Source organism: Microcaecilia unicolor, chromosome 4, assembly GCF_901765095.1.
Source record: "Microcaecilia unicolor chromosome 4, aMicUni1.1, whole genome shotgun sequence".
Classification (NCBI taxonomy): Eukaryota; Metazoa; Chordata; class Amphibia; order Gymnophiona; family Siphonopidae; genus Microcaecilia; species Microcaecilia unicolor.
The window spans coordinates 279,128,473-279,149,493 of NC_044034.1; the positions used below are offsets into that span (position 1 = coordinate 279,128,473).

General features: G+C 43.2%; 1 protein-coding gene across 5 annotated transcripts in view; it reads left to right on the forward strand.

The window, feature by feature from the left end:
- Nucleotides 1–21,021, forward strand: part of MID1 (midline 1) — a 496,103-nt gene that overhangs the window by 412,859 nt on the left and 62,223 nt on the right. For all 5 annotated transcript variants that reach the window (XM_030201611.1, XM_030201612.1, XM_030201609.1 and 2 more), the window contains exons 5-6: nt 44–192; nt 15,439–15,566. In XM_030201611.1, the coding sequence (XP_030057471.1) occupies nt 44–192; nt 15,439–15,566 (277 nt within the window). The remainder of the gene's footprint in view (nt 1–43; nt 193–15,438; nt 15,567–21,021) is intronic.

Consider the following 21,021-nt stretch of genomic DNA (forward strand, 5'->3'; position numbering starts at 1 on the left):
GTATAATGTTCCTAAATGTTGTTTCTCATTCTTCTTGCCTGAGGTGGTGAGGCTGAGGAAGTTGGCCCAGCAGATATCTAACTGCAAACAATGCATCGAGCGCTCGACGTCCCTCATTTCACAAGCTGAGCAGTCTCTAAAGGAGAACGACCATGCTCGCTTTCTACAAACAGCTAAAAACATCACTGAAAGGTAAATGAATAGCATAATTCTAGACTGTCAGAGACAATGTCCCCTCTAAGCTGAGTAGGAGTCCTCCACCTACAGCCCTAACAGAGGGGTGTATGTGTGTGTGTGTGTGGGGGGGTGATGTTTCACTTTGTGAAGCGCTGCATACGACTGGTAGCGCTATAGAAATGATTTGTAGTAGTAGTAGTATCACATTTCCAATAGTGAGGGACAGGCAAGCTCTACAGGACTCCAGGGAACCTGCCTGCCCCTAGTGTTTGAAACCACAATATTGAAGCATCACCCTCCACTGTCAGCAATGCAGTTGGAAGAGGGAACAATGGCCAGAGACTACAATGTAGAATCAAAGATAGCAGACTGGTTACTAAAGTATTCTCAAAATATACGTATAAGGAGCTTTACATATCCTAGCCTAATTTGTTTCCCCAAGAAGGAGCTTTGTGCTCATGGTTAAAGAATAGGACTGAGAATTTCTGTATGTATCGTGTCATCAGCTCTTGTACCATTCATACATGCAAACCCCTTAGCACAGGGGTGGACCATTTCAGTTCCTGAACATTGCACACCAGTTGAGGTTCAGGATATCAACAATGAATATGCTGCTGCTGCTGCTGCTGCTTGGTATCTTGGGCCAAGTCACTTACATAAGTACATAAGTAATGCCACACTGGGAAAGACTAAGGGTCCATCGAGCCCAGCATCCTGTCCACGACAGCGGCCAATCCAGGCCAAGGGCACCTGGCAAGCTTCCCAAACGTACAAACATTCTATACATGTTATTCCTGGAATTGTGGATTTTTCCCAAGTCCATTTAGTAGTGGTTTATGAACTTGTCCTTTAGGAAACAGTCTAACCGCTTTTTAAACTCTGCTAAGCTAACCGCCTTCACCACGTTCTCCGGCAACGAATTCCAGAGTTTAATTATGCATTGGGTGAAGAAACATTTTATCCGATTTGTTTTAAATTTACTACACTGTAGTTTCATCGCATGCCCCCTAGTCCTAGTATTTTTGGAAAGCGTGAACAGATGCTTCACATCCACCTGTTCCATTCCACTCATTATTTTATATACCTCTATCATGTCTCCCCTCAGCCGTCTCTTCTCCAAGCTGAAAAGCTCTAGCCTCCTTAGTCTTTCTTCATAAGGAATTGCCTCAGTGTCAGACTACGAGGTATCAATAAATAAATATTCGTATACAGTAGAGACAGTCTATGTAAATATATCCTATGTGTATTTATTGTGTTTATCCTGAAAACCAGATCAGTTTGCAGTCCTCAAGAATCCAAATTACCTACTGCTGCTTTAATTCTTGGATTAGTTATAGCACTGTTCAGTTCTAGATTTCTTAGGGTTTTCTCATAGGCACTGATTCTCCTCATTTTGGAGTTAGATTAGGCATATAGTTTTTGGACACACACTGAACATTACTATACTTCCCTTCCTGTCATTGCTATTGTACTTGACTTGCATTCCAGAATGTGATGGTACTCTCCTTTCTCCTCCCTGAAGTTTTCTTCGTGTTCACATTAAGGGGAGTAGGTACTTACGTTAAGGGATTAACAAACAATATTTGTCTGTTAATACATGTTAAATAGCAAAGCCATGCTTTATTTTACTATAATGCATGTTAGTTTAAAGAACCACAGGCTACATAATAATGAAATGTAAAGCATGCAAATGCATGTAAAATACCTCATTATTATAAAAATCAAATAATACAGCATGTATTGAACTTTGCAAGTTTTGTTATCCCAGGAAAAACAACATTAGCTCAAAGCTGATGTTACTTTTCTGCCTTGGGAACATGACTTAAAGGAGCCGGCACACTTAAAATATAATTGTGGTCCTGGGCCTTCACCCATTAGACCTCTTTACCCCAACCCCAGAAGGTATATTACAAATGATCATTTCTAGTTCTGCTGCACCCTTGTGGGCCCCACAATACCTCTTACAAGGACCCATCCCCACTCCCTGTAAGCTCCCTCTAATATTACCACTAGGGTTCACCGGTGCCATTTTAAACCCAGCACTGGAAGGGGCAGGAGCAACTGGGGATTGCTCCTGCCTTGGACTCCCCGAACTATCAGGCATAATGAGGTAGGGAACCTATGGGGGGGGGGGGCTTCCAGAGGGTGATGGGATGGGGGTGAGACCCCGGTGACCCAAGTATTTACTGGCTCCCTCTAAGACATACTGAGGAGCAGAATAACATAGTTTGTGAGGTAGATTGCAAGTTGTGTTATTCCTTTACCATGGGGGTTACCAACTATCGTGGTAAACCAAGCTGCATTCATATTTGTGATTTTACCACAGCTTAATAACTTCTCCACTAAATACTAAAATGAACAGAATAGCCCCATGTATGTAAGCCAAGCCTAGGTCATGGGAACTAACTTGTTCCAAACTGTAAGGGACAGCCTGAGCCAGGACTAATTTTGCCACAGTACAGTTTTTATTGAGGGATTAATAGTCTTTTTTTGTTTTCATAGAGAAATCAAGGCCCATGTTAGCCTACCACACCTTAGTAAAAGGGTCCCAAAGTTAGGACAACTATATAGTTACCTACTATATAGTTAGTGGTCTGAATATGTCACTAACCAGATAGCACTTTCAGGCTGGTACTGAAATCAAATATTCAATGATGGTCAGTATCTGGGTACCACTGCTAAATATCCAGTTATGTTTTAACCACAGCAGCTCGTATTTTACCTAAACACTGACTGTCATGGTTAAATATCAGGTATAATACATTGGAGACTTGTGCTGAGGAGAGAATGACCATTTGTTGCTGCGCTAAAAGGTTGTGTGAACACAGCTGTGATGCAGCCTTGAGTAAGACCTCTTTATGGTGATGCTGTGTTCCTCAGGTTACCCTTCTGTAACTCTTGAAGAATAATATTGTCTTTAGTTGCCGTCTGCTTCAGGAGTTGAGACAGATGGCTCAGAGCTGTCCACCCAAGACTTGACTGTACACGTGCTTCTAGCATGACATAATTAAGTGCATCACATTGACTGTTCTTTCAGTGAAAGTGCCTGTAAATGTTTATTTATGGTACCTTACTGTCCTCTTATTTTAAACCATTAAGGGTTCATCTTTTTATGATCTGCAATATATCCCTGACAGAGAAAGGATTTATGCATTCTGAACGATAGAATTGGCCAATTAGACTCCATGAGTCAACCTGTTCAGACACCTTAAGCCACTTTTATGGGAGGACATGGCCAAAACCTGTGCCATTGAAGTTTAAGAGTACTTTATATTATTTGTGAGTTTTAACATTTAATCTGTTCAGAAAAGGGGAAACGTTTGTAGAAAAAGAAAAAAAATTATGATTTACTAATCCTTAAATTGCTTGTAATGTTTTCTTAATACGCTGTTCTCCAGCAGTTCAAAAGCCCTGAAACAGATATGAACATCACGTCCTTAAGGCCTACAGAAAAGCCCTTCAGCTCATCTGTCATGATTTACTTTTCAGACTATAGATTTATTGTTCTGAGCCAGGCTTGTTTTCCAAAATTCACATTACTTGGTGAATGTAGTTGATATAAATCATTCTCAATTCCTGCATTCCAAAATAATGTTAAACAAGTATTGCTCTTAGCTATGAACTTCAGTTTCTCTCTCTCTAGCAAAAACAGCACAGGCTATGGGCTTCAGGCAAAGTAATCTTTATACAAACAGTTGACTGAAGCAGTGCAAGTGCCATGTTCAGCTTTGTCTTGCATGGTTATCAGTGCCACTCCTAATCTGGCCCTGGAGGTAATTGTCTGTATCAAAAATTTCAATGTGGGTTACTTAAAGCATCAATGCCTTTTAGGCAAATTGAGGAGCTAGCCGAGCAATGCAGAGAGGGATTGAGAGCGGGTGTTAACTTGCTCGGAATACATGGCCGAACATTCTATTCAAAGTATGCTAATTAAAGCAATTCAATATTCCATAGCATGTAGAGAGGTAAACAAGGTCTTGCATGTGTCTGACGCACTCCACTCCATTGGCCACAAGTTTTCTGTGCATAAAATTTGTGTGCCAGTAGTGTTCTTCATATCACTGTATTACGCTCACAGTAGAAGCCACATATTCCTGCGTGGGGCTGTACCACAAGCTGCTCTGCATTGGCCCAAGAATGTTTTCTAAAGAGGCCTATTGCTATCAGTGGCATACCCATTCAAGATGCTTGCATTGCGTACACACCCCCTGTCAGTTGATTGGTGCCCAAGTTGCATTTCCTTTCCTTCTCCTTCCCATCCTCTGTGCATGGTCCGGCATCTCCCCATTCTCTCCCTGCCCCACAAAGCTCTTGTAATTCCCTTCCTTCTCCAACTCTTCCCACCCCAAATGCCTTAAAATCACCTCCAGTCTTTGCCCAGGCAGTGCTAGCAGCAGTGGCATTCATAGGCTGCTTGCAGGTTCTCTCTGAACCAACCTGCCCCATCTGACACAACTTCCTGTTATTAAAGAGCAGGATGGTTCAGAGAGAAAGCCCCAGTGCAGGCCGCAGGCAGCTTATTAGTGCCACAGCCACTGGCGGTGCCCGGGCGAAGACTGGAGGTGATTTTAAGGTATGGGGGAGGGAGGGAATTGTGAGAGCTTTGTGGGCCAGGAAAGGAAAAGGAGAGATACCAAACTGTAAAGGGAGGGGGAATTGCGAGAGCTTTGTGGGCTGGACTACAGATGCACCCTTTGTTGACAATTCCTGGCTACGCCACTAATGGCTATCACATATCATCAGATGACTGAAAACTACAAAATAATGTGTTGCCTAGTCTAGACATTTACAACAGATTCCAGTGAGGTTAATTCCCTTTCGAGATTCTATAATTACATTATCAAATGGAATAGCACTTAATTGTTAGAGCAGCATTCACAGGGGAGGCAGACAGACATATCTCTTCAACAAAGCCTACAAAATGAACCCTTAATGACACTATCACCACCCAACCCACCTAAGAATTAAAACACACCCTACACCACCCTATATAACCCTTCCTTCTCTTATCCTTCTTACATCTTCTGCTTAATAGTGATTGTATCTAGATCCTGTCATGACGATATCATAACAACACTCTGTAAGCCACATTGAGCCTGCAAATAGGTGGGATAATGTGGGGTACAAATGCAATAACTAAACTAAAATAAATAAATAAATTACAGAATACTGTAAGTTGTGCATGTAAATATCACATTTAGGTGCTAACATTTATGTGAACCATAGACCAGCTATAAACAATAGGCAGGGCTACCAAGAAGGTTGGCACGGGGGGGGGGGAAAGATTCCCCTGAACCCGACCTCCAAGAGGGGCCTTGCACCAGGGTCTGTCTTTCTCCTGCTCTTGACGGGACCCAGGTGATCACGTCCCGACAGGAGCAGGAGAGAGAAAACTCCGGTGCCAGGCTGGGGAGGAGTAGACACAGGGCTTCGGGGCCTCTGGTTTGGCTGGCAAGGGTCCCCAAGACCTGCCAGCAGAAGCCTTCCTCCACTGCTGTTCTCCGCCACAATGCCTGCCTTGCGGCTGCTTTTCCCCCAGCACTTTCATTAGGGGAAACTAGACAGCATGCTGAGATTCAGGGGGTGGCAAATGGCAGTGGATTTCTTGGACATTCACTCCCCTCCCAGTCAGTAGTGGACAGAACAACCAGAACTAGTAGGCAGGCTGGCAACTAAACTAGGAAGTTCGGAGCCTCAACACATGCATACTGAAGGTCTGTCATGTCCCCACCTACTCGGATACAAATTTCCTATTATGGAGTGGCTTCTTTGTTGTTTATCCGTCAACCTGCCTTCTCAGCTCTGGCTATTCTGCTTGGCCACTGTAGCATGGGGTGGGAGTAATGAGAAAGCAGAGATGCTCTTCCACCAGGTAGGGAGGGGGGACACACAGGATGCTGGGGTACTGGGCAGGGAGGGAAAGGATAAGAGAAAGGGGAGAAGGCTGGTCCACGAGGGGGTGAGGGAGAACAGGAAGATGCTGGACAATGGGAGGAAGTGGTGAGATGCTGGACTAATGAGCAAAGGGAGGAAAGAAAAGGGGTATGGGGTGGGGAGGTACAAGATTAAAGGTTCACCTAGAATGCCTAATGGCCTTGCACCAGCCACAATTTTACCCTAAATTTTCTGGAGAATAAAACAGAAAGACTTAAGGAAATTGCTATTACTACTGTTACTTTTCATTTCTAAAATACAACCAGGCATACTCAGTGCTGTACAAACACACATGAAAGAGATTATCTCTTCTCTACAGTGCTTGCAGTCTAGTCAAGGCAAGCATACATGACAAACATGAAAGTCTAAGAGAAACAGCTGAAATGGAGCCAATGAAAACCACTTCATGTTTTTTCAAATGATGTTGAAATGAATTTTAAAAGATTCAACAAACAGTTCAAACCTCCTTCCCCCTGCACTCCCTTCTCCAAATCACCAGCAAGTGTGACTCTGTTTAAAGTATTCAGGTTGATCCAAAATATCTGGAAATGTTCAGATGTTTACAGTTTTACAGGAAATCTGCAAATTTTCTGTCAAATAAACTATTTCGGAAAGGCTTGTATGTCTCTCTCTAGTGCCTGTATGTTTCAGAAGAGCCAAAGGTTTACTAATCATATGAGCTCATTTAATTTAAGTGCCAAGTAATCTTGATTAAATTTTAAAATTAAATTGTACATTTTATATTATGGTATCTTGGGGGCCTATATAGCCAACAAATAATTGAAGGACACCCCTATCCCTCTAAAAAAAAAAAACAACTTTAAAAATCAGAAACACAGAAAAAGATGGCAGATAAAGATTATCAAACACATAAACGGCGAGTGACCGACTCACTCGCAAATGCGCAGTAGAGCCTTCCCTCTCTGTCCCGCCCCCGCGTCAATACGTGATGACGGGGGGGAGCGGGACAGAGAGGGAAACTGCGCCGCTGCTCCCCCTCCCCCCCCCCCACTCGGAGTCGCTACCACCACCCCTCCACCCGGCCCGGCCCGGCCCTCTCTTCCCTTCTGAACTTACACATCCATTCGCCGAACGCAGCAACGCACATCAGCTGAGCTGCCCCTTCCTTCTAAGCCTGTGTCCCGCCCTCGCTGACGTTATGTCACAGGAGGGCGGGGCCACAGGCAGAGAAGGAAGGGCCCACGGCAGCTCAGCTGATGTGCCTTGCTCTTGCTATGCTCTTGCTCTTGGATGTGTAAGTTCAGAAGCGAAGAGAGGGGCCGGGTGGAGGGGTGGCGGCGGCGACTCTGAGGGGGGGGAGCGGTGGCGACCTCGCGAGGGGGGGGGAAGGAAAATCCCAATACCAGCCCGTTTAAGGGCTCAATGGCTAGTAAAGGTATATTTTCAAAGCACTTTAGACTTACAAAGTTATGTAGCAACCTATGGAACTTTGTAAGTCTAAGTGCTTTGAAAATGAGTTTAGATTCCGTTTTTGTCCCTCCGAGATCCTCAGTACTTGTCTCATTCTTTCTTGAATTCAGATACTGCCCCTTATGATCACTATCTCCACTGAGAGGAGGCAAAAATATTATGGGGTTTGCACCAAAAGACCTACGAGAAGAGACTCGAGGACTTGAATATGTATACCCTAGAGCAGAATATCCGCCATGAATATTTATGAGATATATTTGCATGCAGTGGAGATAGTGTATGCAAATCCCTCTCGTGAATATTCATTGTGGGTATCCTGAAAACCTGATTGGCTGGGGTGTCTCCAGGACCAGGTTTGGGAATCACTGCCGTAGAGGAAAGGAGGCATAGGGGTAGTACTTAAGGGCGATGTCACTATATATGGCTCCACACCTACAGTAGCCATACCCATTTCACTAGCCATGGCGCATATAAAAAAGCAGCATTGAAAATAGTACACCAGTCCATAGGGCCAACAATAGAACCCCTAAGAGTGATCATAAACTAATTAAATATGTAGAAAACAATTCAGCTGAAACCACCAAAAACCAGACTCTGGTATGCAGGACAACACCAGAAAAACAAAAATATTTTCCCCTTGTACTGCTATAAAGATAGCAGACATAAATTTCAAAAAAGACGTATTCCATTCACTACATTACAAATTAGCAACTACAAATAAAACAAAAAAATTTAATACAGCTACCACATTACTTTATCTTAATTATTTTTCTACCTTTGTTTTCTGACCACGTACTGTTTTCCAATTGTGTTGGTCCCAGTCTCTGGTTTCTACTTTTCATTGTCTTCTCTTAACTCTGTTGCCAGGATTTCCTGTATATCATTTTTCTCTCCTCCTTTCAGCTTTCTTCAATTTACTTTCTGCCTCTATCCACATTTCTTTCTCACTATCCAATCTTCAATTTCCCTCTTTTGACTTGCCCCTCTTTCCTCCCCAATTCCATCCAGCATTTCCCCTCTCTCTTCTCTGCATCCCTATCTTAACCTGTCATGCCATTTCCATCCTGAGTCCATATCCGTTACCCTGTGATCAGCACCCCCCTCTGTGATCAACATTGTCCCTGTATGTCCCATTTTCCTGTCCATCCAGCACTTCTCTTCTGTTTCCCTGACCCTATGTCCCTTCAGTGCTCAATATCTCTTTTCTATCTCCCTGTCCCTCCTCTCTTTTCCCTTCCTCCTACACCCCACATCCCCTATCCCCTACCCTAGGACTAGTATTTCTCTCCTTCTCTCTTCCTCCCCCCTCCAGCCCACTATATCTCCCTCCTGTGTACAGTGTCTTTTCCCCTCTCTCCCTCCTTGGTCCAGTGTCTTCCCCCCTTCTTCTCCTCCCCTCCAGTCTCTGTCTCTCTCACCCAGTCTCCCTCTCTTCTACACCCCCTGGTTGTCCAGCATCTATCCCTATACCTCAGCCTCAAACTCCTGGGTCCAGCACCTCATCCTGTCTGGCCCTCCCTCCCCGCCCACCCCCAGATCCTGTAGATCAGCACCTCCATCTCTCTATCCCTGAGTCCAGCACCTGTCTTTTCCCCTCCACCTGGCAGATCCAGTATCTGTCCCCTTTCCTTCCTCCCCTTCCCGGTTCCAGCATCCTTCCCCTTTCTCCTTCCACCCTCTCCCAGTACTAGCAACTGTCCATTTTCCATCCCCCCTCCCCTTCCCTGTTCCAGCGTCCTTCCCTTTTCTCCTTCTACCCTCTCCTGGTTCCAGCATCTCTCCTCCCCACCCCCTTTCCCAGTTCCAGCGTCTGTCCCTCTCCTCACTCCCTCCCCACAGTCCCTGTGACCTTTTCAATTTGACGCCAGTAGCTGCACTACATCAATTAAATCAGCCTGCCTCAGGGCTTTGGGCCTTTTCTGTGACACGTCCCACTCTCGCGGAAACGGAAGTTGCGTCAGTGAGGGCTGGACACATCATAATGAAGGCCCAAAGCCCCAAGGCAGACTGATTTAATTGATGTAGTGCTGTTGCCAGTGGCAAAGGGACAAAGAGGGACTGCGGGGAGGGAGGGAGAGGGACAGATGCTGGAACCAGGATGGAGAGGGAAATTTTTAAGTATTCAAGTTGATCCAAAATATCACCCAAAGAGAGTGATGCAGGCAGGTGGGAGATGGGGGGATGAGTAGACAAGAAAAAAAAGTGCCAATATGCTGTATTGGCACGTACCGGCACAAAAAAAAAAGCCCTGTATAGGGGTGATATGATACAGATGTTTAAATACTTGAAAAGTATTAATATGCAAACAAATCTTTTCTAGAAAAAGGTAAATGGTAGAACTTTACAGGAGGATCAGCTTAGAAGTATTGTTAAAAAGTACTTTTTCACAGAGAGGGGGGTGGATACCTAGAATGCCTTCTCGTGTGAGGTGGTGGAGATAAAAGTGGTAAAGAAATTCAAGAATGCGTTGGATAAACCCTGAAATTCAGTGTTGGTGCCCAGACATGGCCTGGTATTGAATTTACAATTTAAATGACGGTGGCTCTCAGCAAAACACTGATTGCCGCCAGCTGAATGTTGGGCACTTGATGAGCAAGTGTCCTCACAGAATACTACTGAAAACCCATATCAGCATGGGTAAATGATTGTGCCTAAATGCAAGAGTTACAAGCATAGCTAACAGTATTCTGTAAGTTGTCCATGTAACTATCCTGCCTTTGGTATACTCGTGCTCCTCCCCTGTGAACGCCTAACAGTTATGCACTGTGTGTGTGGGGGGGGGGGGGGGGGAGGGGGGGTGCAGCCCCCTGCACCCTCACCCCTGCCAGTACCATAAAAATCTCCTCACTCCACTCCAGTCTTCACCCAGGCAGTGGCACTCATAGGCTGCCTGTGGCCTGCAACGGGGCCTTCTCTGTGAACTGTCCTGCCCTTCACAAAACAGGAAGTTGTGTCAGAAGGGACAGAATGGTTCAGAGAGAAAGCCCTAGTGCAGGCCGCAAGCAGCCTACGAGTGTCGCTGACAGTGTCTGGGCAAGGATTGGAGAGAGATGATTTTAAGGCATGGGCAGGGGTGCATACGCACCTGGAATAAATATGCTACTGGTGTGCACTTACCCATGTGGATGGCAGTGTTCCATAAATTTATGCACACAGTAGGTGTTAAAAGTTAAGTGACTTGTTATGGAATGAGGGAAATAGTGTATATGCACCCATTTTACCTTCAGAGCGGGTGTAAGTGTGTGCCTGAGGATGTATGTGCTCCTGTGGCACAGGCTTTTCCAAAATTACCTCCATAATGTGGAAGCATGGGGGTGCTTGGGTGGGGGAGACAGCAATGTGCACACATTTGGATTTTCAAAACTATGCACCAACGTGAGCTGTTTGTCGCCCTCTTGATGCACATATTGCAGGCAGGTGGTCTAAATGTTTTCAGTGTATCTTCTCAGGAAAATATAGACACAAAATTTATGAGCTCTGTTGGGAGTTGGGAACATAAACTAGATGGCTGAAATATGCCAAAAAAGCACTCTGGTTCTTGCAGATTCTCAGTTTACAAGCAACTGAAGCTTTAGTTATATCTGAAGTGTTTTAAGTACTCAGTCCTTGTGAGACCTTGAAGACAGTGTGGTGTAGCTATAATAGTGTCAAAGTAAGTAGTGATTTCTTTGTACTAAAGGACCAGTTTTCAAAGGGTTCTTTTGCCTGGTTAAACCCCACTGAACTGGATGGCAACCAATATTCAGTGTCACTTAACTGGGTAGTGCTGTCGAAGATTTCCACAAATTGGTCATTCCTTAACCAGTTAGATTAGGGTCAGTTCCAGGGTGGAGTTTCGGCAGAGCCAGAATGCAGTCAATTAGTAGCAATATTGAATCTGCTAAGGGACCAAGTGAGCACATAAAGTTAGGATAGCAAAAAGGCCGTCCTAACTTTATGCACTAAGTTAACCAGGCATCATTCTGAATATTGATCAGTGCCCTTTAACTTCTAGGTCAACGCACATACCTGTTAATTCAATGCTGGACTGTGCATGCTCCAATATTGAGTATCTGGGGTTAGTTCAGCCCATGCCTATCAGTGGCTTACAAGCAGGGCCAGGATTACAAGGGGGGTGGGTTAAACACTGGGCCCCACACCAGCAGGGGTCACTGTCAGTGGCAATGATTCTAATGTGCTTCCTGATGTTAGCTCTAGAGGTTTTCCCCTGTTGTTTCCCAATCTCCTGTTCCTTAGCGTCCCTCCGGACTGGCTCAGGATTGGACTGATGGGTTGTGCACGCCTTCCAGCAGGTGGAGACTGAGAAACTTCCTGACTCTAGAGAGCCAATAAGAGCCCTGGCCATGTGACCCTAGCCTCAGTATTTTCTCAGTCTCCAGCAGGCAGGAGGTGAGCCCATTAGTCTCTCTCTCTTTCTTTACTTGAAACAAAAAAAGGGGGGGGGGGGGGGATTGTTACCTTCTGTACCTGGGGAATCTTGTTGAGAGGCTAGGAGATAAAGGTCTTTTCTTCTCCAGCTTCTAGGGTGATAAACTCAGGGGGTTCCGGGTCCCTTCCCCCTTCCTCCCCATCTCCCTTGGTTGTCAAGGAAGGGCCAACTATTTCGGAGGAAAGGTGTTTTAGCCTTTGGGAGAGGCAGCCACTTATTTAGTTGTAAAACCCCCAAAAAAAACCTCCCACCACCCTCTGACACAATCTCCTGTTTCTGCCTTGGCAGATCATGGCAGAGGAAAAGCTCCAGGGCCGGCAGCATGTTAGAATCGCTGCCACTGCCAGTGAAAGAGACCAACATGATGGAAAAATAAAATGTCCAGATAAAGTGTCTTTTATTTTGATTTTATCAACTGGAATATGTTAGTTTTGGGCTAATTTAAAGTTATTTTTTTGTGTCGTAGTCAAGGCAGGTAGGGAGATCAGGGAAAGATGCAAAGAGGAGAGAAGATTGGAGGGACCTCCTCCTTTTGGGCCCCAGCACATCTAACACTGGCCCGCTTACAAGCTCCTTACCACTGCGAGCTGAATATTTCCTCCCCCCTCCCAAGTATATGCGTGATATGCCCTTTAAGAAGCCTAGCTGTTCAGACAGATGTACAAAGGAATGTCTGAGGCAGATGCACATCATCAGGGATGTGCGTTTGTTAACATGCACTCGGTTCATTCATGGACCTTCAAAAAAAAACTTTTGCTTGCTGAATCAATTTAGTGAGCCTTAACCTACAAATTAATGTGCATTAAATAAGTTGGTGTCAGTTGGAGGAGTAGTTTAGTGGTTAGACCACTGGGCAAGATGTCCATTGAATTCAAGTGTACCAGGTTCAAATCCCACCTCTGCTCCTTGTGGTTTTTGACAAGTCATTTAACCCTCTATTGCCTCAGGTACACAATTGGATTGTGAGTTCTCCAGGGAAGGGGAAATACCTGGTGTACCCGAATGTAACTCACCTTATACTACTGCAAAATAATAAATATACACTACAATTTTTAGGGGGGGAGGGGGATTGCATATACTGCCTTTCTGTGGTGCAATCAAACGGCCAATATTCAAAATTATTTAACCATCCAGGAACAACTCCTGATGGGTTAAAGGGAATGGGACTTGATATACTACCTTTCTGTGGTTTTCGCAACTACCATTCAAAGTGGTTTACATAGTCTATGCAGGTACTTATTTGTAACCAGGGGCAATGGCATTTTAGCTCTTTTTTCAGCAGTTGAATATTCATGAATAGCCGCAGGCCGCATAACCAGATCTATTGCGCAACATAACCGGTTAGGCCCAGATATTCAGCACCATACCATCTATGTTTAGCGGTTAAAATAGGATGCATAAATAACAGGCCTATCTTTAACCACTATGGGGGGGATTAGATTCTATATAGGGTGCCTAAAAAATCTGTGTGGAAAACATTTTCGCCTAAGCGTATTCTATAAGCGGCGCCTAGATTTAGACATGGTATATAGAATATGCTTAGTTGATATCCCAGTGCCAAAGATTATGCACATCCATTTACACCAACGAAAACATGACATAAATCCTGGCACATAGATTTAGGTGCAGAGGGCCATATTCTATAACTACAGGTATAAATTTCGGATCACCCACGTAATGCCCATAACCTATAACCCGCCTACAACCACTCCCCTTTTTGTCTGCATGTGTTAGATGTTATGCGCAGTGCGTTACAGAATAGGCTTAGTAAGTTGTGTTCATAAATTCTACTTATTAATTTGTACAGCGCTGCGTAACCCTAGTAGCGCTCTAGAAATGTTAAGTAGTAGTAGTAGTAGTAATTATTACCAATTAGTGCTATACTAGGACTAGGGGGAATGAGATGAAGCTACAAAGTAGTAAATTTTAAACGAATCGGAGAAATTTTTTCTTCACTCAACGTGTAATTAAACTCTGGAATTCATTGCCAGAGAATTTGGTATAGGCAGTTAGCTTAGCAGGGTTTAAAAAAGGTTTGGATGGCTTCCTAAAGGAAAAATCCATAGACCATTATTAAAATTGACTTAGGGAAAATCCACTGCTTATTTCTAGGATAAGCTGCATAAAATGTTTTGTACTTTTTTGGGATCTTGCCAGGTACTTGTGACCTGGATTGGCCACTGTTGGAAACAGGATTCTGGGCTTGATGGACCTTCGGTCTGTCCCAGTATGGCAATACTTATATATTTATGTACTAATGTAAGTGCTGTTATCAAAGCTAATTAGCTTGTTAAGCCAAAGCTAATTAGCTTGTTAAGCCAATTAAGTTACGCATGTAGTTATAGAATCTGCCTGGTTTTCGGCATTCTATACAGAGTCCGGAGGTAAGCAATTAACCAGTTAGTGCTGAATATCAGCTTAACTGGTTAAGTTGCCATGGTCAAAAATGAAATGGAATATTCAATGTCAGTTGCCAGAAATGGTTTGCCATTAAATATCTGGTTTGACTGCTGGCGTCAGGCAGTCACCGCACAATTCAATGCCAGCTGAATATCGAGGGGAAACGTGGTTTACATTTTATATACAGAGGGCCCAATATTCAGTCCGCAGCGGGCAATGCCGGGTCATTTCTGGCAATCGGCATTGAACATCCAGGGTTTTTTTAACTGCCAAAGAGTTAACCGGCTATGCCAATATTCAGCTCTAACCAATTAACTATATATGCGGTCCTATTTGACCACTAAATTTATTCGGTTAGGCGCTGAATATCAGCGCCTAACCAGATAAGTCACACAATATAAGTGGTCATACGCTAGGCCGTGTCTGGCTGGTTAAATAGCTTTGAATATCGGAGGGGGGGGGGGTGATTTTTTTCTATCCTTAGTAGGCTCAAAAATCTAAAGCTTTTGTACCTGGGGCAGTGGAGGGTTGAATGACTTGTCCAGAGTCTAAAAGAGCTGCTGTGGGAATTAAAACTCAGGCCACTGCGCTAATCATTAGGCTTCTCCTCCATGCTATGACAATGAATATGTAAAATCAGTTGATAAAAGTGAGAAAACTGGGAGAGGGGGAGTCAAAATGAACTGAAAACTTATGCCCTTTGCCTACCCCTACTGTTCAGGGCTGCCAGAGCTACATCAGCTACAAACTTTTCCTTCCACTGCATGTTGATAAAACAACGCATTGCATCCAAAGGTAACTGTACGTTCATCTTAAGAAAAAAGCAGCCGCAGCAAGCTCACACTTTTTGTTTTTTTTGCGCACCAATGAGAAATAAACCTAATTTAGACATGTATTGAAGACAGATGAAAAGCACATGCTCCAGGAACATGGGCAATACAAATCCTAACAGTAGATTTATGTTAGTTCTTTTTCATCATCATTATTATTATTATTCCAGTTAGGATGTATAAAGCCATCTCTGGTCTTGTAAATAGATAATGAGATTTTCTTTTCTATCCATGCAGGGTCTGTATGGCGACTGCGTCCTCCCAGGTTCTGATTCCAGAAATTAATCTCAACGACACATTTGACACGTTTGCATTAGATTTTTCCAGAGAGAAGAAATTGCTGGAATGTTTGGACTATCTCACAGGTACTCAATGGGTTTTCATCATATTTCACGCATAACCTGCACTCTGTAGTTATTTCAAGGATGGGTAGAAGAGCTCAGATGAAAAACCAAGCGCCAGCACTTTGAAACAGGCACATATGTGAAGTAGTACAATAAAATCATCCATTTTTTTTGTCCTTATTTCTACCCCTACTGGTGTTCTTCTGAGTTCTCCTTTCTTTTCTCATTTAATAGCATTTGTTGGCCCTCATATAAAGCAAAATGCATTTCTACTTCACTGAAATGTTTTTAAAAGGTTTGAGACTTCGGTGCCATCGTAAAACTTTTAATACTTAATTTGTGCAAGAAATAGCTTCTGTTTTTGTTTGTGAAGACAATTGTGACTAGAGTTCTGGTGCAGTTTCTTAAAACTTCGGTGCAATTTAATTGAATGAGCTAATTAGCTAATTAGCACCAATAATTTGCTAAATTTAGGTGCGGGATCCATGCCTAAAACTTACACACAATCTGAAAAAGGGGGCATGAAAATGGGAGGATCATGGGCGGAAAAGGGGCATTCTTAGCCTTTACATGCATTGTTATAGAATAACGGGGATACACGCATAATTTGAGCACGTACATTTGCACCATGTTTCAGTTGGTGCAACTGACCATGCCTAATGTTAGGCATGATCCCCAGGCATAAGCCCTATTCTATAAACTGTGCCTAAGTTTAAGCGCTGCTTATAGAATAGTGCTTTTTTTTCAGTGCAATTCTGTAACTGTGCACCTCCTTTTAGCTGTCCCAATGTTGTGTGGTGAGAATATTTTCTATAATGGCATCATCTCCCAGGTTCTGTGTTGAATACTAGTGTAACCCTCTGTCGGCGCACCTAATATTTAATCGCCCGCAGGTACACTAGCCATAGACCTGCTTTACTTCATGGGCCCAAATGCGGCAAGAGCCCAACAGCTTGCTGAATTCTATAAGTTGCGCATGTAAGTGGCAGTGTTAACTTTGCGCCTCCCATGCCCCGCCCATGTCAGTGCCCCACTCACTTTGCATTTTATTCCTCATGGGCTAGATTCTATATATGGTGCAACTTTTCAGCATGCACCTGACCCACCCAAGCCCCTCCCCTGGCCACGCCTACTTTTCAGTTACATTCCACGAGATTTAGGTGCCCAGTGCAGGCAGATGCATGATCAAAACCAAATCAGAGCCAATTAACCTTAATAATTGACTATTAAGGTGAATTAATTAATAGTTAATGGCTCATTAACCAAATTGTTTGTGCTTGCATCATGGATTCATGCCAAAATCTGGATGCCATATATAGAACCCAGGGGTATGTCGAACCCAGGGGTATGTCCTGTATGTACATCCTTACTGAATAGTAGTAAAGTATTTGCTGCCACTTATACTCTAAAAGTGGCAGTATACTGTACACTTATGTGTTCAAGTGGCCCTTAAATGTGGACACTCTGTTGTAGAATTGGCTCTTTTTAAAGCATATCTTAGTGTTTGTTTGAAATTGTAGAAGTTTGCATGTTTTGTTTTAATTTTTTCTCATATTTTGCATCTTATTATGGCTGCACCTAGCATTTTCAAGCATCTCCTAACAAAGTAGCATAGTAAATGACGGCAGATAAAGACCTGAGTGGTCCAGTCAGGCTGCCCAACAGTCATTCTCATTATTAGTTCATAATTAAACCAACAAAGAATGTGATATAAAATACTTGATTATGGTCTTCCTTTGCTATTTCTGGGACATAGACTGTAAAAGTCCTCTCGGCACTATCCTTACGTTCCAACTCTTGCAGTTGCCGTCGAAGCTCACTCCGGCCTATCCAAATCAATCTTGTCATTTGCGTCTTATGTCATTACTCTTCCTGGTATCCTCAGAAGTTTAGCTGAAATTGGGTGGCGGAGCAGGTGAGGGGAAGAGGGGTTGGTAGTTGGGAGGCTAGGATAGGGGAGGGCAGACTTAAACGGTCTGTACCAGAGCCGATGATAGGAGGCGGGACTGGTGGTTGGGAGGCGGGAAATACTGCTGGGCAGACTTATACGGTCTGTGCCCTGAAAAGGACAGGTACAAATTCAAGGTAAGGTATACATATATGAGTTTGTCTTGGGCAGACTGGATGGACCATGCAGGTCTTTTTCTGCCGTCATCTACTATGTTACTATGTACCTGGAGAACTGGGTTAAATTTCCTTGGCAGCCTAATGGTCAGTCCAATTAAATTCCTTCTGCAGCCTAATGGTCGGCAGTGGGTTGAGATCCTGGGGAACCGGGTTCAATTCCCTTTGCAGCGCCATGTGACCCTGGCACTGATCAGAATTTAGGTGCAGTACTTGCTAAGCGTATTCTGTAACAAAGTGAGCCAATCTTCTAACGCGCACAAGCAAAAAGGGGTGTGGTTATAAGTGGGGAAAATGTCAACCTAGCTTCCCTTTGAAAATCTGGACAAAGTATTGTGTTAAAATCTCCCATGTAGTTCAAATATGACCCCAGTCACTGTATGTACAAAGCAAATCTCACTAGCAGGATTCTCAGCAGGTGTCACTTTCAAATTTCAGGTGCATTTCTCTTTAGTTTTAAAAGATTGAAAAGATAAAGATGAAAAGAGGACAGGCTTACTATTTAAGGTTTTAATGGAATGGCTGTCCAGATGCTTAAATAATAAAAACACTGAACTTTGAACTTTTCTGAAAAATGGAGTTAGCCCCATAGAGTTCCTTGTGAGTGTCTGTAATCTTAATTAGTAAAATATACCCTGTAGTTCAATATGACCTATTGCTATTACTAATTATTATTCTTTGAAAACTTGTGCAGAATTCCTATGACATTTGCACAGTACACTGGCATACGCCACACTAAAAATGAGAAAAGGCCACTTAAAGTGCGGAGAGTGAGATGTGCATTATTCAAATGTAAACAGCACCATTTTAAAGTGGGAAAACTGTAGCAAAGGGCACATGGGGCATTCCATTGTCAGTTCCAATGGAGGAATTCATTCAGTAAAGACTCTGAATGAAAACCAGACTCCGAATGCAGTGACATAGCTTAGGCTGAAATGGCAGGAATGGCTACCCCCACCCCTCCACCCTTTTCTTTTCACCAATTGGGTAGCCACAGCTGTTCTGCCAATGCATACTATTGTGCCTCCCACAGTAATGCACCCTGGGGCTCACCCCTTCCCCCATACCATCTCTACCACCATAGCTAGCTCCCATTTAGAAAGCTCCTGTGAACTGTGAACATTGCTGAATGGGAAGCTGAGCTGGTCAGCTGTTAACAAGCATTTGTGAAACAGCTAAACTATTCAGGAACACCCCTCTACCCTTCCCCCTAGATATACAAAAGCAGGTTGGCTGGAATGTGGCATTTGTGAGAGCTAATTTGCTAAGCTGTTTCACGGTATTAAAACTGCTGGCATGACCTGAACCACCATGAGGTTAAATGAGACATATAGGGCTCCTTTTAATAAGCTGCAGTAAGCACTAGAGCATGCTTACTGCAGCTTAAAAGTGCTTTACCGCAGGATGGGCTGAGGCGAAAGTGCATGCACGAACTACATGCTAAAAAGTATTTCTTATTTTTTTCTCTGAGGGGGTATGGCAGAGTGAATCAGTTAGTGCAGCCATTATACCACACTCTAACTGATTAGCATGGGGTTAGCAATAAGGGCTCATGTGCAAAGTTTTGTTAATGGCCACGTGCTAGCACGTGGCCATTAAAAAATGGGAAATTGTCCATTTTCTCGCTGCAGTAAAAACTGCCTTAGTGTGCGGGTAAAACCACACATAAAGGCTCACTAAGGCCACTTTCTACAAGGACCCCATAGTGAGTTGAGGTTAGGTGAATCTAAGGGAGCCTTTTACTAAGCTGTGGTAAAAAGAGCTCTGCGCTAGCAGCAGGGGCCGTTTTTGCTGCTCGCTGTGGCCTTTTTTACTGCAGTGAGTAAAAAATGGCTGAAAATAGTCATGGTCATGCAGTAAGATTGCTCACGGGAAGCAAAACAGCGAAGACGACTAACAGGAACAAAAACAAAAAATAAAAATAAAAAATGTGTAAGAAAACTTCAAAAGCTAAAAATAATCATAAAATATGTATTTAAAAATATAAATACATAAAAAAGATGACACTTTGGTTGTAAAAATTAAAAATATATACTTTATTAGCCATAAAATAGTAGGGAGAAAGGGACTCGACACAGCTGTGTTTCGGCCATTCAGGCCTGCGTCAGGAGTCTTCTCACCGTATGCTGGTAACTAATTCTATCCAAATATGAGAGGAATATGTATATCTTTTTATTGATAGTGTAGCGCTAATTAATACTTGAAACAATGTCAAGCGGAATGTCAAGCAGAAAAGATCACTCTTTTCCGCTTGACATTGTTTCAAGTATTATTTAGCGCTACAATATCAATAAAGAGATATACATATTCCTCTCATATTTGGATAGAATTAGTTACCAGCATACGGTGAGAAGACTCCTGACGCAGGCCTGAATGGCCGAAACACAGCTGTGTCGAGTCCCTTTCTCCCTACTATTTTATGGCTAATAAAGTATATATTTTTAATTTTTACAACCAAAGTGTCATCTTTTTTATGTATTTATATTTTTAAATACATATTTTATGATTATTTTTAGATTTTGAAGTTTTCCTACACATTTTTTATTTTTATTTTTTGTTTTTGTTCCTGTTAGTCATCTCTGTTGTTTTTCTTGTGAAGGCTGGTTTCTTCTGTTTTTGGTACCACGTAAGATTGCTCACACCACGTGGCCATGCGAGGGGGAGCATTTACCGCCACCCATTGAAGTGGCCGTAAGGGCTCCCGTGCCAACCTGGCGGTAACCAGGTAACTGCTGCACCAGAAAATAGTGCCCTATTTTCCCTAGCATGGGAAATGACACGCACTAGGGCTGGAACTACTGCTGGCGCCCGCGTTGAGCTGGTGGTTGCTCCATATTGGCACGTGGAAGCCCACATTGGGCTTACCTCCGCTTTGTAAAAGGGCCCCTAAATGAGGTCTCCATATTTTGTAGCTGAAGAAAGGAATGCGCTGGTTCTCCTGTACTTAGGATCCATAAATAAAAAAATAATGTATTTGCTTCTTCTTAACTCTGGACCTTCTCCTTCAGATATAAGGGTCCTTATACTAAAATGCAATAATTCTTTTGCACTTTATTTATTTATACTTACTGCATTAACAGAATAAATTAACACACAGTCAGTTGAAAGACTGTGCAATAATTATTGGGAGAGTGCCCAGTATGTCCTCTGCAGTTACAGCGCAGAAAAGTTCTTATCTGTACATTAAGACTGCTACAATTAGAAAATGTGTTGTCCACACCCATTCTCTGCCCATAATCCATCCCCTAACAATAGCATGCAGTTAACACGCAACTTATTGTGCATTGTCTTGTCACCATAGTAACAGTTATTGCGCTTGTGGTAAGAATGCACTCTAAATTGCATGCTAAGA